This window comes from Lycorma delicatula, chromosome 1, assembly GCF_047948215.1.
Source record: "Lycorma delicatula isolate Av1 chromosome 1, ASM4794821v1, whole genome shotgun sequence".
Classification (NCBI taxonomy): domain Eukaryota; kingdom Metazoa; phylum Arthropoda; class Insecta; order Hemiptera; family Fulgoridae; genus Lycorma; species Lycorma delicatula.
The window spans coordinates 166,364,039-166,391,238 of NC_134455.1; the positions used below are offsets into that span (position 1 = coordinate 166,364,039).

The 27,200-nt window shown below is 32.7% G+C and overlaps 1 protein-coding gene across 1 annotated transcript in view; it reads right to left on the bottom strand.

Annotated features, from left to right (window-relative positions):
- LOC142317703 (uncharacterized) overlaps window positions 1-27,200 on the bottom strand; it is a 432,460-nt gene that overhangs the window by 186,714 nt on the left and 218,546 nt on the right. The window contains exon 5 of the mRNA XM_075354249.1: window positions 15,108-15,153. Coding sequence (XP_075210364.1) covers window positions 15,108-15,153 — 46 coding nt within the window. The remainder of the gene's footprint in view (window positions 1-15,107; window positions 15,154-27,200) is intronic.

The window sequence follows — 27,200 nt, forward strand, 5'->3', positions numbered from 1 at the left end:
GTAACGTTCCAGGAAGCTTTTGAAGTTTATGTAATTCAGGACATAAGGGTTATCCTAGGCTTGCAAGAACTCTACTAGGGGTTCCAGGCCCGTTTCAAGCCTGTCATCATCCTTTTTTGGCTTCTTGAATCTTGTTTTGCTGACAGGTCTCTGGGTAGAAAGATCGTTCGGCGCCCCTACTGCGTTCCCAATGTTTACGTGATGATCGTCTGTGTTAGAGTTGGTGGAAAGTGCCCTCTTCTTCGCCTTACTCGGTGCATCCGGAGGTTGGCAAAGGCTAGGAAAACCGGTTCCTGAAATCTGATGGTCTGTACTCCCTGGAGACGCTCCTAGGCTGCATGGTTTCCCTCTTGCAGGTTGTAATTTTTCGCTACATGCCCTGGTTGTTTAAGAGGAAGCAGGATACAGCATCGGCCGAGAGATATATCCAGTACTGTGAATCATCATAGATCCATGGTGCTTGGTAACTTTATAAAATCTTCAGGGTGTACATATACCCGGTGACGAAAACTCAGGACATGTTCGTAGCCCAGTTTTGGGACAACGACAATCAGAGAGGTGATTTTTTTCAGGGAGCAACATTTTGGTCCATCCCTTGCGTAACGGTTGATCATATCAAAAATTGTTTCACACTAAAGTTTTAGGTAATGTTTAGACCGACCAACGACCACTTTAAACCGATTCGATACTGTGCCTATTAAGGGAGAGATGATTTTTTTGTCATCAAAACACCATTTTTTCCACCCCTGGGCCAATGGTTGGAGATATCAAAAACCTTTATTTTTAATGTTTTAGGCCCTTATCCATAGAATAGTAGGCGCTTTAAACGAATTCAATATTTTACTTAATAAGAAAGTTATAGCGATATTTTGTATTTTCGGAAAAGTCCCCTCATTTCCACTCTCATGGTCCGATTTTGACCGTTAACGAACTCAACCGAGATTTTGGGACGAGTTATTTTTAAGGAACAATTTGAAAGTGATTAGCGCAAAATTACGGCAGTTATCAGCTCCACAAGAAAGTGAAATATATATATATATATATAGAACGTTTATATATATATAAACTTTTTAGCTGACACTGGTTTTGGGGTCTTGGGATGTGAAACGCGAAGATCTGTCGAAATTTTACGGAAGTCGAATCAGTACCCATTACAATAGGGAGATTTTTTATGAAATCTACCTAAAACACATAAATAAAAATATGAACTGAAAAAATCGAAGTAGGACTTTCGAAAATCCGTAACATTTATAACAAAAAACGTTTATCTGAAAATGTAAAAATTAAACATTATGAAACGCTAATTCTACCCAAGTCATTTATGGATCTGAACATTTACAAATCTTCTCTAGTAAATAAATATTTAGATTAGAAAAGAAAATCCTAAGGAAAATATGCGATCCAACGATTACAGAAAATCAACTAAACTGACTTAGAAGTACCACGGAAAGTTATGAAAATCTAGAAAAAGTAAAACAAACAATAAAGAAAAAAAGGACTTGGTCATATTGCAGAATGGAAGATAGTAAAGAAATATTCAACTATTTTGATAAAAGAAAAACCGAACCTTAACGATTCACAGAAATTTAAAATGATTTCAGAAGTTTAGCATCACAAAAGATAAAATAGTTTATAGAGACGAATTTGGAGTGTTAAAGAAGGTTTCCGGGAAAGGAAAAACAATTTAAATCTGAAAGAAAATGGACGGAAGAAAGGAAAGAACAACAAAGAATCAAAATGGGAATATTTTGGGAAAAGAAAAATTCAAAATTATACAAACGCGGTCTTAAGTGGTCTGAAAGTAAACAAAAGAAGAAATAAAAAGTGGTACTATATCTCTTTGTGTAAGCTAAAAATAATTTTTGTAATTTACGGATATAAAGAATTATATTAAATAAATAATAATAAACAATAATGTAGGAAAATAATAGGCAATGAAAGCACAGATGGACTTCATTATTATATACTTTCCCCATTTACATCTTTAATACAACACTGTATGTTTAAGTATTATAGTGTTTAGACTGGGTAATAATAGATGTGACACATCTGCTGATGATATGATTTAACCAGATGTTACGCGGTTGTGTTGTGCTACGGCTCTTACAAACCGATTTAGTAAAGAGTACTATAATGAAATGGGTGGAGTAGCTGCAGGCACTTACGTATCGATTCAACTATCTTCTCTCCCGCAGAGTTTGACCATTGCCGACTGATTTAATACGCCTTGTCCGCATTACAATAGCGCATCAAAATTTCTTTAAGAAAGGTATTATAGAACGAAAACGAAACTGAAAGTAAAAATATAATGTAATGGATTACGTATATTATATATTTTAATACGGTCAGCCTGTTTCTTTATCCGTTTATATAATTGTAATGAATTGTTTTCTAATTGTTCCGTCCCACCACGAATACGCAAATGATTTATTGATCGGACAATCATTAGAATAAGAAAAAACTACTTTTGGTTTGTTACAACTGGAAATACCAGTTTGTCAAACTAATTAACGTTCAAAATTTATGAGTATTCAGTGCGATACTTTAAAGAATATGTTTATCGGTTGTAGTTTACGCAACTGTCCGCTTCAACTCCTTACAACTTTTTTATAATCCTTACCAAAAATATTTTATTAGCAATTATCACGTATCCGTTTAAAAATCAATGCTTTTCATTATTGTTACGGAAACTAAACAAACTTCCAAAACCCTAGTTTTTCAGATCAAATAAATTTTCGAATAAGGTTCATTATCTGAATAAAAGATACATAACAATTTAAAAATTTTAGCCTCTTTATCTTCTCTACAGTCAAACGCATCATGAACAAGAATTTTGTTAAAATTAAGAAGAAAAAAAACAAAAACTTGATTATGAAAAACCCAACCCAGTCATTATTATGGGAAAAAGAGTGCTAAATTTTACGCTCCAAAATTTTGTTATTCCTGAAACTGGCATAGCCATTGTCAAAATAACAAGTCCCATGCCAGGTTAACTAATGAAAATGAGGAGTGAAGTGGTTTTTTATGGTTTCTTTATTAAGCCAAAGACCAAAATTAATGAATAATTACTGAAAATAAGAAGACTAATATCTAAAATGAAATTTGAGGAAATTTATTTATTTCCTATACGTCAAGTAGAAGATTCAGTGACAAAAATTACACATGCAATAAAATAAATACAATTTTTTAATTAAAAAATCTGATGTTGATACTACATGACTTCTTTGATTGCCTATTAAATTACATATACACATTTTTTGCTGCACTTCATTTAAACATATTTCATTTGAATGTGAGATATAATCCTCCAGTTCTTTAATAAAGTGGACAGTTACACAATTGCTAAAATATTAGTTTTTGTTAACATTAAATATTTACACAATTATTAATTCAATAATCTTACATGAAATATTAGGATTGAGTAAAAGTATTACTCATATTATTAGATCAGTATTATTCGTATCTTCTTGAGTTGCTGATTAACAAAAGTTTCAGATTTCTAGAGTGTCGTATAAATAAAAGTTAATAATAATTAAACTATTCCGTTTAGTGAACTATACTGGTTACCTTTCTGAATGATCGTTGATGGTTGTTGAACTAGCATTGAAAAATGAAAACCTCCAGGGTGCAAACCGAGCACTTGATTCAGTCGTTTCTCGACTGTAAGGCAAGGTGGATCAGGTGGTGGAAGGAGTTAAAGATTTCAAACCGGAAACGGGGAGGTCCTTGGCGAGATCTACACTTCTCTGAAACGGGGTGGAGTTGAAGGTAAAAAAAAACCTCTCTCCTTCGCTGCGGTACTAGCCGTCCCGGGGCCTAAGCGGGTTAGTTCCCCGCCCCCAGTCCAGGCGCCGGCTATCAAAATTAAGCGGGCCACTGTGAAGGTGGTCCCTGTGACGCCTGGTCCAGGGGCTTCGTCTGCGATGACGGAGCTGACCCTGAAGAAGGTCCTGGACTCGCGGAAGGAAAGGTTCCAGATTTCCCGGGTCACAAAAACGAGGGACGTTGGAGTCGTCTTAGAGGTTGTTAATGGCCAGCAGGCGAAGCAGCTGCTGGAGGCCGACGTTCTTAGGAAGAACGGGATGACGGCTTAGTTGCTGGCCACGGGGTTGATGTTAATCAATTTCGTGGGGGACGGCCGCTCTCTGCGATCGTGGTCGGCTCGGTCTAGTTGGGAGTCTTCTGGATGTCCCAGTTTTCTGATGAGCGGTTCACCGTTGTGTGAGTCACGAGGGGTACGCTCGATGTCGTACTGGTGTAGGGATACGGAAGTATCCCGACAAGCTGGAAAGCTTGGATGGAGTATCGATGACTTGTTGGCGAAGTTGGGACGGATTCTGGACGGTCTTCCGGGCATCAGAGTGCTGGTTGTTATGGATGCTAACGCCAACTCTTCCGCCTGGGGTTCACCACTCACTGATTCCAGAGACGCTCGTCTCGCACAATTCGTTGAAGTCAGGAACCTCTACTTGCTTAATGAGGCAGAACAACCACCGACTTTCTCTTTCGAACTAGGGGAAAGTTACATCGACGTCACCTTGGTGAAAGGCGATGTGCTTAAGTAGTTGGACTGTCTGGTCCGAGGCCAGTGTGAGTGATCATAGACTTATAACCTATGAGATCGCTTACAGTGGCAGTTCAAGAGCTTCAGATTCGGGTCGCTATAACCTAAGGGGCCTGGATCAGCACAGGTTGCGGCGCAAGTGTGCGGCTGCCTAATAAGGGTTGGAATGAGGCATGGAGCACAGGGAGGAGGTGGCTGAACAATTTAGCTGGGCCATCAAACTGGCTGCGATAGGGTCCTATGGCGGCCTCGGCCAATGGACGGACTTAGGTAGTAGCCAGTCCGCGGATTGGAGAATGCCTGGAGCCGTCATGACGGCTGCTTCCGGGAAGCCATCTGTTAAACACTGGCGGAAACCTGGGAAAAAGTGGTGGTCCTCTGACCTTAGCGTGCTGGTGCAAGAACTAGGTCCGCTAGGAGAAGATACCAGCGTCGTCCCCTAATGGAGATTATCGTTGATGACGTGCGCGCTGAGGGTCTGCGGATCTACCGGCGCGCCCGTAATGAGTATGTTCATGCCATCAAGGAAGCCAAACACATGTTCTGGCAAGACTTCATGGTGAGTTGCAGTGAAATCCCAGGCAGATCGCGAAGTCATGTTATCGGCCAAAGCCATTGCACATGCTGTCCAATGTTCGATGCGGGTTTGGTGATTGTGACCACACTTTAACATCCGTGGCGACTTACCAGGCTCCAGAGTTCGTGGATACTCTGTTTCCAGATACTCCGGAGGGTGAAGCAGAAGTCGGCGTTAGGGCGAGTGAGACACCATTTCGTAGCGTACGGGCTGTGGTACTTGTAGATGGTGGTTTCTCGAATGGCGCTGAGAAAGGCACCGGGAATTAAGCAACGTGACCCGGATATTTTCTATTATCTGCTGCCTGTCATAAGAGACCCGCTTGGCAGACTGTTCTCGGGGTGCCTAAACTGGGGTTGCTTTCCAACTTGTTGGAAGGTGGCTTTGGTGAGGGTGCTCTTAAAATCGAGAAAAGATGCGAGTAAGGTCAACAGTTATCGACCATCAGACTCTTGCCGGTAATCGGTAAGTTGCTTGAAGGGCTGGTTCTGGAACGGCTCTGGAAAAGAATCGATATGAACTGATTTCTAATTCGAGGCCAGTATGGCTTCATGAAAGGGGTTGGCACCGAGGATTGCATCTTAAATGCTCTTGCCGAAGTGGAAAGCGCCGACTGTAAATATGTCTTGGCAATTTTTATTGATATAGAGGCAGAATGTTGCCTCTATGTCAATAAAAATAAAGGGAATAAAATAATCCTCTATGTAAAATAAAATAAAAGGAAGGAAATGTCCTTCCTTGTGTTGGAGTTCTGTCCTCTATGAGCTGCAACACCGCAATGTTCCAGTGCAGGCCGTAGTACGTGACTACTTATCGGATCGCAGGGCTCTGTTTAAGGATGTCCACGTAGTTGTGGAAAAATCCGTCACCAGGGGAAGCCCGCAGGGCTCCGTTCTCGGTCCCTTGCTGTGAAACCTGGTATTCAACGGGTTTTTTGGGACTGACATTCCTGGAAGGGGTCACGGCCCAGGCTTTCGCCGATGACTGTCTCCTGTTAGTTCGTAGTAATTCACAATCGCAGCTAGAAGACCGAGCGCAGGTGGCATTGTCAACCGCAGAGGGCTGGATGGACATTCAAAATTTAAGGATTTCTGTGCCCAAGAAGAAGTTTATGCTTCTCAAGGGCGCAAACAAATTATCATACATTCGTAACCTCCGTATTAAGTATAAAGGCTGTGTAATCAGTCGAGTTCGAGTTCATAAGTATCTAGGTGTTTTGTTTGATGTGAAGTTGCTGTTTAGCAACTACATTAGGAAAGTAGCGGCGGACGCCGTCTCTGTGATGCACAAGCTTAGGAGGATTGCTCGAAAGGATTACGGATTGTCGGGCCATCCTTTGTACATAGTGTACCGAGGTTTCTTCGAAAGTATGACCTCTTACGCGGCGTCTGTTTGGGCACATAGGTTGGAAAGAAATAGAGCACTTATTCCAAATTTAAGGAATGCCCAACGCAGAGCCTTAATTATAAGCACTAGTGTTTTTAATACAACCTCCTACGCGGCTACCACTGTATTGGGAAAGCTCTCCCAATCGATTTAGTGGTGAAAGTTCGGACGGACATGTGGAAATTGCGAAGAGGCAGGGGACCGAGGTATTTGGAATGCGGTTTCGAGCCGGGCCTGTACCGAACCGGAACGGTGATCTCAATGCACCGATTCTTAATTTCGAAGAGTTGCTTATCTCCCACCTGCGGAGGAGACAGCCTCGCGATGGAAGACTGCACTACACGAGTCGCTACAAATAAGGATATGACGGTATTTTGGGTTAACGATATTAAAACCCTTATTGATAGCGTACAGTTCTGCAGTAAATACAATTGTAATATTAGGTAGACCAAACATATACATTCTGTTATTAATAATAAATGCGAATCCAACGGTACATTCTGTTTCGCTCCATCTGTGTATACTATTACGTCTGGGTTTATCTTAGAAAGAATATTTTGAAAACTTTGGTGAAAGACGACAGGTGGTGTTGATTTTTTCTAGTATATGGTGAGATAAAAAATAAAATTTATAAGATTGATTCTCCAAGGAGGATATGATACGTTGGAAAAATAAGAAGTATGTCTACGTTTAAAAGCTGTAATAACCACCCGGTACGTACACCTATAGGTACAGTATAACGTGGATGCTCTTCATATCTTTGTAAATTAGGATTCGCAACAAGAACTGCGGTAAAAGCCGGGAGATTCGGTTGCCCTTTAAGACGGGCAAAGTAAGATGCTAGAAGTTGGTCACTTCTATCCCAAAGAATGGTTCACCGCACTTAACAAGTATGCTAGTGCCAGAGCTTGAAAATAAAAGCACCTGTAGCAAGACGCAGAAAAGCATGATATACAGCACCTAACACTTTCAGCGCGGTATTACGCGCTAAATAATAGGCGATACGACCATAATCTAAGCGGAAACGATCTAAGCAATAATAAAATCGCAACATACATGATCTGTCGAGTTCCCAATTGGTGTTGCTAAGAACTCGCAGCATATCTAGCGGTTATGAACATTTTGTTTTTAATTTTTTTGTTTTATGTAATTGACCCACATAAAACGGCTGTAAAAAACAAACCTAAAAACTTAATATCATGGGAAATAGATATTTGCTCTTCATTCAGAATGATCTGTGATAATTTTTAAAAAAATGTTCAAACACGTACAATGGAAAAATATTAAGCTTTATTAATGAATACATTTTAAAATATCTACACAAAAAACGATTCACAAGAGAGATGAAACTTTTTAAAAAGTCAACAAAAATTATTTCTTTGTCTTTATCCCAATTCTTTATGATTTAGCCAGGATGCGTTTCATAATTCGTAACTAACAGAGAAAACAGAGCATATGCAACGACATTTACCGGGATTCAAAGTCGAACATCCCAGAAAAATGATCAAGACGTTACCACACATATATTCTCTTATACTGATCTATAATATTTATATTTTAAGCTCTAAATTCTACTGAAAAGAGGGAATTAAATGCAATATGTTAGCAAATCCAAGTAAAACATTCAGAATTTAGGTTCTTCCCTCAGGTAATAACATGTTAAAATCTACCTCAAAATTGTTCTTATTTAACCTTAACAAATACATTCCAAGTGTATGTATCAGTAAATCTGATACATACTAATTACATACTAATTAAAAATGTTAAGAAACAGTATTTTATGAAATTAAACGATTTAAAAATTAAAATACGATCTTATTAATGATACAATTAATTATATAGTTCATACTTTAATCTAGTAACAATTAATGATGGTGAAATGTTTATAAACAAATTATTTTTAAAAACGAATTTCAGAATAATGTATACTTTTATAATATATACGTACTCGTATTCTATATATTTGTTTGCTGATTACGAATGACACGAAACGTAAGACGACCCACTTTCAAAATAAGTCGAATTAAATACAAATAATTATGTGTTCCTTAATTAGTTATATTTATGATGACCTCCTGTTCCACTGACGATGCAGCCTCATAATTAAATGAAAATATTTGTCAAAAAAAAATTGTTTAGTCAGATATATATATATATATATATATGTAATAGCTGCAGAGGCGTGCCTACGGCACGCCCCCGAAACTAGGCCCTCCGGGCGGTTTGCCCTGGCGGGCGGCGTCACGGAATGGGATTATTACGTGTCCAAAATTGATTACCTCTTGTGCAAAAATATTTTATTTTGAATGATGAAAATTGATATAACGAAAATTAAATTAGAAATTGATACTAACGATTCGGATTTTCCGCTAATGAACGATACATTCTACTGCCTACTTTTTGGTTATGGTTCATTATTTTATGAAGAAAAACAATCACATAAATAAAAAAATCTGATGTGGACACGACATAACTTCCTTGTACGCCTGTTAAATTACATATACACATTTTTTTAAAATGAAAAGTACATAAACATTTATTTCATTAATAACGTCTGATATTTTTCCATAATTTTTTTTTTATTATTGCATTTTTATTTATCGTAATTTTTTTACAATCAGAGGGTAAATAATTATTAATAAATCAATATGTAAATTAAAAAAAAGGAGATGAAGTCTGAATCGAACCGATGTGCCTTCCTTTTATAAGAACCAAATATTTCATTAATTAAAATTTTATTTGGCTACAACTCTGGAACTAATGAAAATAAGTACCACTTATTATAAATCGTTGAAAAGCTCTCAATGAGGTCATATTACAGCAGTTAAGAAAAAGTGCAAAATCCAATTTTTTTTTATTGGATTTTGGACATTTTTGGACACTTTGGTGCAATTAGATGTTACAACTGTCCTAAATACAAAATTTCAACATCCTACGGCTAATCATTTTTGAGTTATGGGACATACATACAGACGTCACACCGAAACTAGTCAAAATGGATTCAGGGACGGTCAAAATGGATATTACCGTTGAAATCTGAAAACAGAAATTTTTCGTAATCACAATATCTTCTTTAATTCGTACAAGGAAGTAAAAATACATTATTAATCTATATTTCGCATCGTAAAAATAGATCGTATGTATCTATATACATACGATATATTGATGTATAATAACATAACAAGTTACACCTGACCACCACGAGACATGTACTAACGATTCGGGATTTTCCGCTAGTGCTCGGTGCATTCCGGTGCTAAGCTACGGGGGACAGACACACACACCCAGAGACAGACACACATAAAAATGCCCTTTAGTAGAGTAGGATTTGTATATATATATATATATATATATACTGAGTGAGAGAGCAATAAATTTGTTTGTATGGAGTATATCAGAATAAAAAAATAATAGATATTTTATTAAGGTTTTTTTATTACAATTTCTAATTTGTTATTTAATTATGTTGTTTACATTTTGATTACCCCTCTATGATAACAATGAAAAACTGTTAAAAAATAAATTAAATTCTACTCAAACAGGTTTATATCTTGAAGTTTAAATATGGAGAGATAAACAAACAATGGTTAACTATGGAGTCGATTACTACATCACTACCCTCAAAATTAATTTTTGAACTGAATCCGTAAAAAAAGAAACGTGGTGGCCGTTCAGTACAACGGAAATTTTGGTAACTGTAACACGCGCTTCAATAAGAGACGGTGAACTTTTTTCAACATTTTAACTATCGGTCAACTGTTGTACATAAACTGACATATTTCAAATAGAATGGGAACGTTACTCATAAATCTTACAATTTACTTGTCTTTCTTAATCATGAATTAGATTTTTGGCTTAGAACTTTGAGCTCTTTACGGTAAGAATGTCTGCAACACGCAATATCGCTGCTCTTTTCGTTTATGATCTAACGATTAACTTAATAAAATTTATTATGTATGTTTCCAATTATTTTTTAAAGATTTTGTTATACTACACTATATTTTAACTACAAAGTTTAACTGTGCTTCCATATCTCATTACTGGAAATATTATTAGCGTTGTAGATAATTTACATCTGACATAATAAATATGTTACATGTTACGTTAAGATACTTTAAAATACGTAATCAAAAAAATATAGGTATTCCACTTTAAACAGGTATATTATATATATATATATATATATATATATATATAGGTTCACAGATTTATTACATACTAATTTTGTAGTTCAAGTTGTCATTAAGCAATCGCGCCGGTGCAAACGTCCATGTATTTTTTCTCTACACGATCCTATTAACTCCAAGATTAATGTAAATCCGGTACAGGACAAAAAAATATAAAACTGGCTGTTGCTTAAGCGTTAGGATCATCATAGATCAGCTACGAGGACAGTTCCTTGTGATGCTACAAAACGCAAGTTCCATTCTAATGAAATGTTAAGTTGTTTTAATTGAATTTTAATGCGGTTGATCCCTCCATCCTTTAGTCATTAGCAGGACTCTCAAGAGACAATAAAAAACCAACACTCTAGCTGTATTTAGATTCAGAATTACAAGGTAGAAAAATCTTCCTTAAATAACTAAAATCTCCTGCTGTATAACGTTTAGCCGTTCAGATGTACCAAACGGATAAAAATAGTTAAGAGATCATAAAATAATTTTGTCCTGACATCTGCTATTTACAAAACAGAACTGTAGTTACGGGGAAATTCAGTAAATAGCTTCCGTTAATAAACCATATTGAAATTGAAATCGATATACTACGATTACACGATATTATCGATAATATAATATATCGATATTATCGATATCCATCAATACACTTGAAAATTAACATTTCAATATATTCGATCAGGTCATTTCAATTTAAAAAATATTGATTTGTATAGAGAAAAACATATATTTTTAAGTTTAAAAACATTCATTGAGTAACTAAACTACTCGACGAAACAAGAGCGGTGCCCAGTTCAATCCGAGCACCTGTTAAGCCTGGGGCATCATTCAAGTTACCGTCACATAGTGCTTCGAAATTTGTTATTTCTTAATATTATTTAAAGTACATTATGAAATGTATCATTAAACTTGCAAATGCGTACATTTTCAAAACTATCTGTGTTATAATATGATAGTGTTTTAGATAATATTTTTGTTTCAACTAGGTCACTGTAAAAGAAGTAATAATAATAATAATAATAAAAAAAATAACGTAGCATATTAAATTCTAAACATTCTGATTTACTCCTCCGTTAAAATAAATTCTCAAGTTAGAATAATTTCCTTGAACTACCGCCTTCATGATATTTTTCATTGAATACAAAATAAATAAATACAAATCTATTTCTTAATTCGCGGATTTTCATTGAAGATACAAGAACTTAACAAATAAATGTGGGTAGAATTACGAAAACTAAAAACGACCGTTGTTAACTTAATGATATATAAAATAAATATAAGACTAATAATAATTATATATAGTTAACTTAGTAATAAATATAAAACGTTAATAAAAAAAAAGACTTGTCCTTCTATAAATATCATACTTTTAAAACCTTTTTGTAAAAAAAATATTTTTATGTTATAAAAGTACAACAGAAATCTCGTAATAACATTTAAATATCGAACAAGATTATAAACTTTTACCGATTAATTTTAATAATTTAACAAATACAAATTTTAATTCCACACATACGCGCGCGCGCGAATGATAACCTAAAAAGCCACTGCCACTGTTACTGTATATGCGACACGACCGGATACACCTGCATACGGTTATTTAAAATCATAAATTAAAAAAAATGAGGACGAAGTACGATCACATCCTAGCGGTGTTTGTTGGGTGACGCTAAGAACCCGGCAAAATACATTTTTGCTCGTCCTTCGTACGGGTAACCAGCTACTATTTTCAAGATGGAGGCCGATTATTTTGAAATCCGCATTATTCAGATCACTCAAAGTTTTAGATCCTGTACTGACCAAACACATTGGTACAGTATTCTTGTGAGTTGTAACGTCATTTTTAGAGGTGACCGATTTTTCATGCCGGGACATCTTCAACCGTAATGGCTAAAGTATCTCACAAAAAATATTTAATTTTATTGTTTTTATTTTTAACTTAATGGTTAGGTAATCTCAGTAGTAAAACGGGAGTGAAAAGTAATGGAAATCATAAGAGATTGTACAGAATGTATTTTGAGGTTATGTGTTTAATCCTAAGATATCAACTATGATATCACGTAATAATTTATGTTGCCTTTTGTATATATATATATATATATATATATATATATATATATATATACATATAGTTATGCCTTCTACGTTCATTCTAATTTTTTTTTTAAAGGTAAAACATCTTTAAAATATACAGACAATTTGCACATAGGAATTCCTATAAATGTTATTTTTTTTCTATTTTAAATGTTATATGAAAGCTTTCCGATGTTTAGTGCCTAGCTTCTAATTAATAGTATTATGTGGTTTTAATGTATTTCATCATTATATAAAATAAATGATGATTGTTATCATTATAATAATATATTTACTTGTATGAAAAATTTTGTTCGCGCACCTTGTCTTTATTAATGACTTATTTTCCTTTACCTTATTTAGCTAAATATCCAATTACGATACATTTTATAATCATTTCACAAGAAAAAAGAACTAAAATAAATTACTTGCGTTTTTTTCCAAGGAATGAAATTAGTTGTTATTTTTAATTATTCAACAAAACAATCTGTCTTTATAATCTATTTTTCATTATTTACTTGCCTCAACTGTAAGATGTGTATTCTGACCAAGCACGTTTGATTTATTTTTTAAACGAAAATTGATAAGAAAACAATTATCTGATATTAACGCATAATAATATATTAAATATTTATGATACTGGAAAATTAATAAAAAAATTTAAAAAAAAACATAAGTAAATGTTAAATATAATTGTCTTAATCCGTTAGTTTATGTTTCAGCACTTAAAATTTAACACATTCTAATAAGTTATAGATACGAAGGTATATATATATATATATCCTCTATAAATATAAAACTAGTTGTGCAATGGTTTGAATAATTTAATTTCAAAACTTTATGAAAAAATCACAAGAATTGCTGAACCGACATTACCATAATTTGTATATAAATTAATTAATTTGTATTAATTATGATTGAAATTGTAGCAGTGTATTAATTACCCTATATATTAAATTCTATAATTAATATTAATTTCCCGAAATATCGGGAAACATTTATTTAATATTTAACTAATTAAAATCAATGTAAGAGGCACACACCATTAAAACATATTTAAATTTAAAAAAAATTGCATTAAAATGTACATAATACGTTAAATTACATAAAAAAATAACATTTTGAACGGCGAATTCATGAAAGGAGACTGCATTCCTTCTTTCTGAAATACAAAAATTTTGTGTAATTATCTCTTTCAAAATTAGCGAGAAAAATTTTCCTTTTTTTCCAATGAATATAAAGCGGCTTATATAAAGCTTTATGTCGATAAAATATAAAACAGCTATGGTGGAGCAGTCGTCGTAATTTTGAATGAATTTCCCTCATATAGAAAATAAAGGCTATGAACATTCTGTTTTAAATCGGTATTTTCTTACGCAATTTTTATGCGTGGGAATAATATTTCTCGCATTTATAGGTTAGACAGTGTAGCACACCGAGAACTCTGAGATGGTGGGCAAGGTTAGTTGTAAACAATATTGTATTTAATTCACAATTCATGCATAGACTTTTTATATTATTCTTGTTTTAGAATATGTCCCGTTTAAGAGTATTCCACACACGATGTCAGAGTGAATTTAAAAATAAAAACAACGGATCGAATCCTTCCTTTCATTAAGAGTTGAAGCAACGTGGTGTAGGTTACTGAAATCAGTAAAAAAGGAAAATATTTTTCATTATTATATGAGTAGAATCTTGAAAGATGATTTTTTAATGAACTTTATAAATATTACTATTATATTAGTCGCAGTCAGGATACTTTATTTGTTTGCACACTCAAATGATTTTATATTTGTAAATACAAGCCGATGTTTAATTTTAAAGCTATCTACTAACTTGGCTGTTTTTCAATCTTGACAGTGATCGATATATATTTTAGGATTTGGAAAATTACAAAGGATCCTATCGAATGATATATAGAAATACTCTCGCTTCGCCATAGAAGTAAATGTGACGTAAAATATTAAAATCGAATAAATACACCAAACTAATTTAATTTTCGTAATGATACTAAAAATATTGTTCTCAGTAGTTAGTAATAATATAATTATCCTGATTTTTCGAAAATAATTATTAAGGATATTATATATCCTTAAGGATGCATAATCGATATAGTAACTTCTGGTAATTTATCAGTACATACACTAATCATACACATAACATAAACACACACACACACACACACACACACACACACACACACGCGCGCGCGCGCGCGCGCAGATATATATATATATATATATAGGTACGAATATTATTAATTAAATTAATATCTGATTAATACATACTAAAATGTCTCATTACTTTTAGCAAAACAGATAAAAACGCTTACCAATTTTAAATGTATCAGGATTCCATGTATCCAAAACAGCTCTCATCTGCAAAAGTAAAAATGTTTATTAAAATAAATATTTTGTTATTAAATAAACTTAAATATGCTAGTACAATAGTATTATACTGAATAAAGAAAGCTTAGTTAAATTACTAAAAAATAAAAAGATTGCGTAATTGTCGTTACCTATGGTAAATGAGAGGAACATTCATACTTCATCATAGAAAATTCATAGCAAAGAGATTTATATGTGGTCTTCATAGATCTGAAGAAGGCATTTGACATGGTGAAATGGGGTAAATTGCTGAGAATCTTAAAGGAAAACGGAATCGCTTAGAGGGAAAGGAGGTTAATAAGAAATCTGTATTTGTCACAGAAGGTAAAATTAAAGATTGGGAATGAGTTATCGGAGAAAAGCAGACTTGGGAGGGGTGCGGCAGGGATGTTGCATGTCAATGACTGTGTTCAACTGTTACCGGGAAGTGATAATTGAAAAGAGTCTAATTGGTAATAAGGGTGTAAGTATCGGAGGAAGGAGGATAGAGTGCGTTAGGTTTACTGATGACATGGCAGTGTCGGCAGAGAGTGAGTACATGATGAATGAAATGTTGAGAAGAATAAATCAAACCTATGAGGAGTATGGGAAGAAGATAAACACAAAGAAGACAAAATGCATGATAACTAGCAAATCAACCAAAAGGTCAACAATTAGGATTGGGGGAAATAAAGCTGAGCAAGTGGCATCCTTCAAGTACCTGAAGTGCATCATTAAGGAAGATATGAAGTGCGATCAGGAAGTTAAAGTACGAATTGCTAGGGCAAAGGAAGCATTCAGCAGAATGAGGAGAGTATGTAGCAAACTAGATCTGCGACTAAGGAAAAAACTTGTGAAATATTTTATGTGGAGTGTGGCCGTTTATGGGGCAGAGACATGGACTATTAGGTATGGAGAAGGGGAGAGATTGGAGGCCTTTGAAATGTGGGTTTGGAGGAGGATAGAAAAGATCAGTTGGATGGAGAGAGTTCGGAATGAGGAGGTGCTTCGTAGAGTGGGAGAAGTGAGGGCGATTATTGAAATAATAAGAAGAAAATGCAGTTGGTTGGAACATTAGCAGAGATGTGACTGCCTGTTGGTTATGGCATTGGAAGGATTTTTAACGGGGAGGAAAGCAGGAGATCGGAGACGAATGAAAATGGAAGACAGTATAAAAAGGAAAGAAAATTACTATAAAATGAAACGGATGGCACAGAATCGAGCCGTCCATGTGAAAACCTACCTTTGGGCGGAAAACTTATTATTATTAATCTTTAGTGCTTTCTGAGTGCCACTGATCACATCAAGAATATATAAAAAACAAATCGATTCTTCATTAAACAAAAAAATAGAACTGTTAAAACAAATTGTTTTGTTAAAGCTTTTGAAAGCCAAAAAATTTATGTCTATTTTGACATGGCGATCTCTTTTGCCAGACGAAACTCACTAACGAAGTGATTAAAAACCTCTGTTTATACAAATTTTATTTTTAATTTCACCAGTAGAAAACATTCTAAAAGTTTTTTCATTCTTTGTGAATCACTCTGCGTGATTGATTTATTATGGAAATAAATTTCTAGAGAAATGATATGTAAGGTAAGAATATATTTGTTTTTGACTGCAAATTCCTAGAACTTTATTGTACAAAAAAACAAACTAATAATAATAATAACAAAAATGAATATTATTTACCTTTGTTTAAAGTGCACTATAATATACAAAGACTGATTGCCATTAAATTTCGCTTTAAATCGTAACTGAAGTAGAAAGCATTAATTTTTAACCTTTCTTTTAATTTTGTTGTAAGGATAAACTCACTACTTTTCTTTCACTGTTTTCCTCTTGTGATTTTTAACAATTTAAAAATCAGCAGAGCGCCCAGCACAAGCATCAGGTTAAAGAGTTCACATTAGAATTTTTATCTATTTTGTCAAATAAGTAAATAATCCCTTATTAACTAACTAAAGGAGCCCTTATTTTGACTCCTGGACTGCGTCTTGTTCAGTCTGATCGCATGTTAATAAAACCTAATCATATCTTATGTTTAATTGTTTCTTATATCGGTTGTCCAGACAACCAAGTTAATTACGAAAGAAGATGGGCGTAGGCTCGCACCGTATCGGAAGACGATGGGAGCCCAGAAGTATGCATACAATGGAATAAATAACGGCTAAAATAGCTTTTCATTGATTAACTAAATCAATCAATTTTTCCAATTTTTGATTCGTTGAAATCCTTGTCATTAAACTAATGTACAACATTACTAGGACATTATTAATAGAATGTAATTTTTGAAGAAAAAAAAACAGGATTAACATGGTGTTAAATGAAAAATTATTGTCCGCACGTTTGAAATACATCATGCATTATGTATTTGTAATTTCATCAGGGCACAGCAAAACTACGTTAAGAAATTTATCTTCTCGAATTTTCTAGTAAGTAATATTTAATAAAAATTCAAGCTGTATCCTTTCATTATTAATATTTTGCAAACAAATTTCTATTTTCAGCAGTAGATGATAATCTTTTTCAAATTAACTATACCTTTCAGAACAATATACTTCATCCTAATACATAAAGGCTAATACATAATACATAATCATCATAATACATAAAGGCTAATAATAGTTTTTCTAATGGAAGTTTTTAATTTCAAAACCAAATATTTTACGTACGTCCTGATAGTTCTATTGAAGGAAAGGTAAAATAGAATATTAATTTTAAATTGCTTTTTTTTCAAAAAAAAAAAACAAAAAACATTAATAAACGTTAAATTTCTTAAATATATTTCAACGTAGAAAATTCTTCTTACTCATGAATGCAACATCCTTCATATTTCAAAGACATAACCATCACTTTACAAATACTAATGAAAGTAATATTCACTAATACTTTTAAAACGTGATTTGTTTACAGGTCACAAACATTTACACTTCATGAAATACTGGGCGATTCAAAAAGGACTTCACAACTTCAAAAGTATATAAAAATCTATTTAGATAACTTACAGATTTGTTTGAGGTCTCATTTCATAGCAAACACATCCACAAGTCGGAGTTTTTTTTTGGATACTTGATTCCCAGGTCAGTGGATTGGTCGTAAAGATCTTATTGCACGGCTACCTCGCTCCGCAGATTTGATCCCTCAAGAAATTTTCTTGTGGGTTTTTATTAATTATCGGGTTTATGTACCACCTTTGCCTGCTGATCTTGTTAGCTAAGACTTCGAGTTAACGCCGCAGTGAAGAGGTAACGCTCGACTTTCTGGCTAAACTCTGGAATGAAATCGACTTCAAGCAGGATGTACGGTAGGGTGGTTCGAAAAAAGGTTTTTTTTTAATTTCGGAAAGCTATAGAGCGCAAAGTTACCATTGGTATAAACAAGAATAAAGCAAAAAAAAAAAATAATTTTTTTACATATCTTCCTTCCGGTCGTGCACCTTGCCGTTGTAAGTTCGAAAAAAACCATACATTTACAATATTTGTTATAAGTATGTAAGGGTGATATGATTGCAGTCCTATATCGCGTAAACATTTCCAAGTATGCTAAAATAACTTAAATATATATAAATTATATTTAAAATTATATTTATATGATATCTTTTGGTCGCGCATCGCCGTTTAAAATGTGTTGAACTGGCGATTTTAGCGGAATTTCAAAGTTTTACATTTTATTACGTTTTTATAACAAATCTAGTAGAGACGCTACTGTTATAATCCTGTAGTTAGAAGTGCTACTGCTTAGAAAACAAGTATTGTAAAATAATCCTCGTATTTTAATACTAACTGGTGGCGCAGCTGCATCAAACAGTGACTAACACCGCAGTGACCTTGGTCCTGGTATAATGAGACGCACGTGTGCGCGCATCTGCTCGCTGTCCTCCATTTTGTGTTTTATTGTCAACTGTCACTCTGCTGTTGGCCTTAGTCAGTACTGGGGTGATGTTGTTCCTGTGCAATACGTGATTGTTTTCTTGTCAGTCTAGTCATCAAAGTGTACTTTTTTTATTACGTGTTTGTGATTAAAAGTGCAAATGCATTAATGCTGTGATGGATGTGCCAAAGAAGTTGGGCGTAGATAATAGCTACAAAGGATTTCGAATGTCCTATATTTGGCCACCCGCGAGACTTGTTAAATAACAAGCTACCAACACATGAGGATGTTCTCCGCTGCTGCTTTCAAGAGAGATTGGCTGTTGAAACAAACAAAAGGGTGTGTCTTTTTCAAAAGTAGCCGCAACAATTGCAAACAAAATTAAATGTTTGTACGACAAAGCTTCCATCCCAACTGTGACGGAATGCAGAGTGGTCCAGCTTATTAACGCTTACTATGAATCGTATTGAAAGCTACGAAAATCATACAGTCGTGACAAAAACAAACCGACATTCAAACTGAGACTTAAAGAATTTAAAATGAAGGGTTCCTCTCTTTTTGACATCGCTGCATGTAAATGTTTAATTATTGTTAACGACTGTACTTGCAAGATGCATGTGTGTGTCCAATAAGGATTAACTGCATATGTGAAAAGGAAAAAAAATATTCCTGCCCTGGATTTAGGATTTATGTACTTGCAGAGAAAATACGGCATTGGGAAAATCGGGTCTTTGGATGTGAAAGAAACAAAAAGAATTAGTTATAGACACAAGCGGAAATATTATGAAAGAAAACGATCAGAACTCTCAGACTTATGAAAAAACGATGAAGTACACACGGAGGTTTGTGATTCAGAAATTTCTGACGACAGTGATCAAGAGCAACATTATTGTCAAGATCAGGCATGCCTACCTTTTCCCACAAACCAGAATATAAAGCCTTAGTGATGGAAAAAACTAATAACGTTTCAAACTAAAAAGTAAAAGGTGTAGGAAACAAACTATGTTTTAAAATTGTAAATAACACCCTAATCATTGGATGATTGGTTGGGTAGGGTGTGGGTGGAACTCGAAGTGCAGCCACCTCCTCGAGGTGAGTTGTGAGTCGTTTTGTAAAGCAAAATGAGCCAAGAGCTGCACACACAATGTAATTTGAAAAAATACCGCAAAAATAATTATTGGAACTCTATTTCATTCAGCGTGCGACCAAAAAGAATTAAAATAATATTGTTGCTGAAGCAGGTTTATGTTCCTAGTACTTTTACAACTGTGTATACAAATATATCACTTTTATATTATATATTATAAAATCATAAATAAAGTTCGCGGAAGGAGCGCGACTAGGACTAAGGCTAATGCAGCATTAGTCACTTTTTAATGCGGCTGAGCAACCAGTTAGTATTAAAATACGAGGATTATTTTACTACACTTGTTTTCAAAGCAGTAGCACTTCTAGGCACAGGATTGTAACTGTAGCGTGCCTACTAGATTTGTTAAAAAACGTAATAAAATGTAAAACTTTGAAATTTCGCTAAAATCTCCTATTCAACACGTTTTAGACGACGATGCGCGACCAAAAGATATCATACAAATATAATTTATATATATTTAAGTTATTTTAACATACTTGGAGAAATGTTTACGCGATGTAGGACTGCAGTCATATCATCCTTACATACGTATAACAAATATTGTAAGTGTATGGTTTTTACCGGGTTTTTTCGAACTTACTACGGCAAGGTGCACGACCGGAAGATATGTAAAAAAATTAATTTTTTTTTTCCTTTTTTCTTGTTTATACGGACGGCAACTTTGCGCTCTATAGCACTCCGAAATAAAAAAAAAATTTCGAACCACCCTAATGTACGGTATTATAAATGGAAGCCATGTCTAACCAAAGTGAATGTTGGGGGATAAACTTGATATGTTTTTCTGTGATATGAGACCTCACCAGTATCAGTAAGTTATCTTAATAAATTTTTGTACGCTTTTAAAGTTACGAAGACCTTTCTGAATCCACCGGTATTTCAAGAAATAAACTCGGGAAAAAATAAACATTAATTTACCAAAATTAAATGCTTTTTAAAAATAAAATAATAAAAACAAAATATTGCATTCGTGAATACGAAAATTTGTCTACATTGAAAAATATTTAAGAAATGTAACGTTTATAAATGTCTTCTTTTTTTTCTTTTTTGAAAAAGTTTCATTAATTTAAAATTAATATTTCATTTTATCTTTACTTCAGTAACAGTCTCAGAACGTACATAAAATCTTTGATTGTGAAATTAACACTTTCATATTACAAAAACTATTATTAGGCTTTTTTTAAGCGACTTAAAATTATTAGTTACAAATGGTCGGCAGATTGCCTTATTTAGTTACGTAGTGATCATGTTTTAAAATTTCTTAGTTTGTTAAAAATTTAATTTAATTCTTCTAGTTTATAGACAACAAATTTAAGATTAGACTCATTTTAACTGCTGCTACAGGTAGTAGTAATAATAGTAAAAATTAAAATAAATATCTGTTTGGCAATCAAACTCACGCTTATAGCAATAAAGAGTGAGCTTGATTGCCGTATACCTATGGATGTAGAAACAGTTTTACAACTGAGAATAATAAATATAAAATGAAAACAATACATAAAATATGATTATATTAGTTCCAACGACTAAGCAATATATAAGAGAATACGACCCTTTGATTTAGAAAAAAATTAAAAAAGTTATCGTTTTCAAGGGGTCAAACAAGAAGGCCACTCCAACTTATTAGCTAGTAATTACGAACTATATTTATTGAGACCACCATACGTATGGATTAATAAAATTAACTACACCTACATCAAGACGGTGTACATCATTTTTTCATAAGTATTCAAATCCCGGTGGTCTTAAGTTCCAGTATCTGTAATCTTGACAGGCTATTCTGTAATAATCTGTACAAAATGTAGGCGTACAATTCATAGCAAAAATAAAGCAATTCATTACTTTTATAAAATGTAATTTTAAAAAAAATGAATACTTTAAAAATGAGTAAATCTAAGGAAGAATCGTATATTTATACTAGTATAGATACACATATTTTGTATTTTTACATGTTCTCTTTGTTCACGGTAGTCTGAAAAACTATCGAGTCGACATGGAAATTTCCTAAACCTTTTTCAGCCTGCACCTTTTCTTTTCAAATGCCACTGTCCATACAGTGAAAACGTACCTCACACCGTATAACTCCCTGATTTCTCTTCTTTTGGTACCGGTATCCTTAATGGTAATGAGAACGGTAATAAAAATGTATTTATAGCTACAAAATAGCCAGGTTGAAAAATGTTTATCATACGTTCAACAAAACTGGAATCAGGTTTTACGGAACCGGAACCAGAACAGTACAATCACACTACGAAAAAAAAGATTTTAAACTTCCATAATCCTTTTGGACCCCTCCCCACGTTTACTTCCATATCAAATTGAAGTAAAGCGATATTCAGTATTTTATTTTTTCAAAATGATTTTTATCTTAGGAAAAATAAAATTACCATACAGAAGAAAGAGAAATTCAGGCTTCCTTGGAACCACAAACGTTACCCTCCCGACAAAACAAACAGCTGCCTCAACCAAACAGCTCCCTCCACTAACAAAATTTTATACATTATTATTCAAATCTGTTTATTTTCTTTCAGAATAATTTCTACCGTAAGAAAATATTAAAATAAAAACTACTGTTCAAGAATCTGAACACCAGTTCAAACGCCAGATTGATGTCCTGTTTCCTTGCTTCCCACGTGGATCTAATCCCCAGCTCCTCTCAGTTACAAAAAGTCAAATGCTATGCTAAAGAAACATTTTTATTTTCCAAAAATTTATCTTTCCATTAGAAAAAAGTATAGTATCTACGAAGTTTTGTTTTAGTTATACTCGTACTTATTACCTTATTACACCTGATGTCTGAAATATTTATAAATAGCTATCTCGATTTTGAAATATTTAGTAAACGTAAATTCATTTAAAGGAAACTTTTAAAACTTAATTTGAAATTTTACTTCACAATCTTGCACGTAATTTACATTTCTTTAAAAAAAAGAAGGATTCCTGCAATACTTCAGTTTTAAGTAAAATTTAACATGAATTAAATGATGATTTATGTTGTTTACTTCCATTAAAAATCTACCGGACCGGCCCAAACTTCTTTAACATTGATTTTTATCAGACCGATTAATTAATGATGTTATAAAGGTTTACGGTTACATTTAACATAAAGTTTACGTGATCAGAAAATACGAAAATAACTTTAAATCTAATCGGTCTTATTAATAGTATGGTTGGCAAACTGTGCTCGATAAATACCTTTCAGTTCCAGTTTTATTTATTTTCTGAACTGTTTGGATAGAAAAACAGGACGGAAATAATCATATATCTATTTAATTTAATAGAAAATACTGTTTAAATTAGATTATTATCGGTATACTGGTGTTTAAACTATCACGTATAAAAATTAAGTGTTACAACTGGTACTGATTACTACTGACACTGTTTATAAAACCGTGTTTGTTGTCAATAATACAAAGAGGTACCATGCATAAGTCTTTGTTATATGTAATGAATTTCATACGAAAAATCAACAAAAATTTTAATGTGACAGCAATATCATAAGTACAGCAAGCATAGCCCATACTGTTTTCATTATTGCATACTTCATATTAATCAGGTTTGTACCGGTTTACAAATTTTTAAGTAATTTTCGGGGTAAAATTTCAGAGAACTATTCCTGAGTTTACTAGAAAAACTTACACGACGGTGTTAAGTATTTTTTTAAATCAAAATCTTCATCGAAAAATTAAATAATTATTCTCGTTTAAAAACTCTTGTAAATAAATTTTATGTTGTTTTTACGTAGTCATTAAATTTTCATATCTTATTAACTATGGCATCAAGGACTCGAATTTCAAGATGGAGTATATGGGCTGCAAGTTGTAAAATAAACGTTTTCACAGAGTAAACTTTTGCGACAGGGGTTGACAACCGTGTTGAACGATTAATTGTAAACCATAAGTTTTCTTCATCAGTCTCTTCTTATTAATCTTCAGTTTCTACATGGAATAAATTTCCACGGACTTGCTGTTCTGCTCTTCTCTTTGAAAATTTTTGGCGATAATAGTTTACTGCCAAAAGTTTTAAATAATACAATAATAAATGATTAAGATTTTCTCATTATGTTTAATAACTTTACAAATTAGATACGTTTTGTTGTTTAGTTTGGACAAAGACAAAATGCCCTTTAGATAATGTTTTATTGTTTTACTATGAGTAATGATGTGCGTAATTTATGTGATTCTTTTGGTTTGAAACGTCATACACACTACGACGTCGGTTAAAGTGTAAATCATTTTTGAATGAAAAAAGGAAGAAAATGCTGCTTTATATGTCAAATTGATAAACATAATAGCATATGCTTAGTAACCGAAAGATAAAATATTGATTTAATGAATAGAAATAATTTTCGTAGGCGAATAAAAATTGCGGGATTTTTCGCATAGATTCAGTTTTGGTTTTATTATACAACGTTTTTTGCAATTAGTTTTAGATATTTAGTAATTTAACAGACAAAGGCGCACAAGAATTTGCTAATTTTAAATTCTATATTCTAAACCGTAAATTAGAATCGAACAGATAACATCTTATATGTTAATAATAATAATAATAATACTAATAAAAATTATAATAACAATTAAATAACCTTTTGAACTTCATACAACACCTATTCTTCCTGTAGTGTAAAGACTTACATGTACATATGAAATGTATACATACTATATCGAGTATACTCGTTTAAGTGGGCTAACAATATTTCATAATCGAGTACTAATTTTCCTTACTTTCTAAATAACTTGTAATTATTAGTTTCATATAATATGTAATTTCTTAGCACGTTTGACTTGTAAATCAACTGGTTCATTAATTTTAAAACATATTTAATTTATTAACATAAATAAATAATATTAAATACACAATTCTTATAATAAAATTTATTTTCAATATTTCACGAGAAATATAAATACCGGCCCATATTATGTTAGCTCTATTTATTTTTTTAATGTAGATAATAATAAAAATTATACTTTTAGTTATACTTTACTAACTCTTGTTAAATTAGTGCAAGTGCTTTTTTCATCTACGCGTATATTCAATAATTGTCAAATTATTCATAAAATAGGCTTAAAGTAATCAAATAAAACAGAGTAAAAAATACACAAAAAATTTTAAAAAGGTACTTTACGAATCATCTTTAACTTTTCATTATATTTTGAAATCACCGTAAAATAAAAAGAAGCAATTAACTACAACCTGCTAACTATAATTTAGTGTCAACCACAAAAAAAATTATCTAAAAATGTTGATGTTATTTTTAAATTTAAATTAACATTTATTTACAAAATGGATAGACAAAAACAACGCATCCTTTTTGAGGTATCCGCAGGTATTGTAAAAAGTTAGAAAACCTGAGTCTTGATGCAAACAAGAAAAAGAATTCAGAGAAACAATGCTAAGTAACTATAATCGAACGTGGAAAGTCTATCTGAACGCGAAAATATGTATTATTTTTTATCTACATTTTTCCTGAAAGTGCAATTTTAAAGTACTCTTAATATCAGAATGTATTCAGCCTACTTATCATTACGTTATATTCAACATTAAACAATAATTTAAAAAAAAACCAAATATCATCAAACCATTTACTAAGCTGTATAATTTCCAGAACTGACGTTATCTGAAAAAAAATTTACAACGAAACCACCAGAGGAACGTTTTCTATAAAGTAAGAAAATAATCATGGAAAAGAGAAAACGATGCATATATCGTGGAGCTATAAAAAACATGGAAAAAAATTAATTTTATAAAAAATCCAATAGCATATTTTTGAGAGTCTGTATCATATTTTAGGGATTCAATACTACCTGATAAACTATAGGGCTAAAGATCTGCAGTCAAGAAAAATCCCAAAGTGAAAAATTTTATCTTTTACTCTCTAATCTGTATATCTTGCTTCGTAAAGACAAGTAATTATAATATAGTCTCTATATTAACTGAATTCAGATTTCTACTTCTGAAAAAAAAATTACCGTTCAAACTCCCATGAGATTAAACAGATTCATAAATTATTTGTGTGCAGTTTGTGCTTGAAGGGAATGAAACATGGGAGTAGAAAAACTAGAAAGGTAAAAAACCTGCTTTTGAAATGTGATCGGAGAATGTACGAGTGCAAGAAGTACCTTGGAAGTTTCTATTATTCTGTCTTCAAAAGACACAATAATATGGATCTGGTTAGAAAAAAAACGAATACTTTTTTTATGTTAAAATGATGGTATCATTTAGCTAAGATCGCAGGATTGGTCCTTCAGTACATTTTAAATATCTTTATCAGCCAGTACCGACAGTGCCTAGCATCAGAGTCTTCACGTTTGTAGCAATAATAAAATCTCAACTGCAAAAGAGTCATGCCATTTATTTAAGCGATATTTTCATAAAAAATTGTAAGATGAGAAAATAAAAGTGCTCACTTATGTTAAAATATAGTAAATGAATAATATTTGAGAAGTTTTCACACATATTTAGCTTTTTTGAAACTAAAAAAATAGTATTTCTTTTAGTTTTTTCTTTGCAATGCGTAGCTGTAAAACAGGCATTGATTTTTAAATTATCAATCTCTTTTCCTCATTAAACAGGAAAATTCTTTCTTCCTATTTACTGTTTTTATTTTTACAGTTCAGAATATATCAGCCGAATTGTTGGATTATTCTTGTTAAGGATAAATAGCTTGTTCCTCATGCCTTGCCCATCTTAGTGTAAAATAGCTAACAGGTTTTTCTTGTTAAACTTAATACATGATTTAGTTTTTAGAAGTTATAGAAAGCTGTAATACATTCTCATACATCTCCCCACTAAAATCACACTATTATTTATTTTGTCATTAAATAAAATCACTTAAAAATCTTTAAAAAACGTAAATAAGTAACTGATGCATGCTTTTATTAAAATATATTTAAAAATTTACCATTCCAGTTAACTATCGCAATTTAACTCTTATATAAAGCTGAATTAAATGTTGTTAAAGTTAAATTAAATATCAGTAAGTTTGTACATTAATTTTAATATACTAGACACTATTAGTTAATAACACACATCCTCCCAG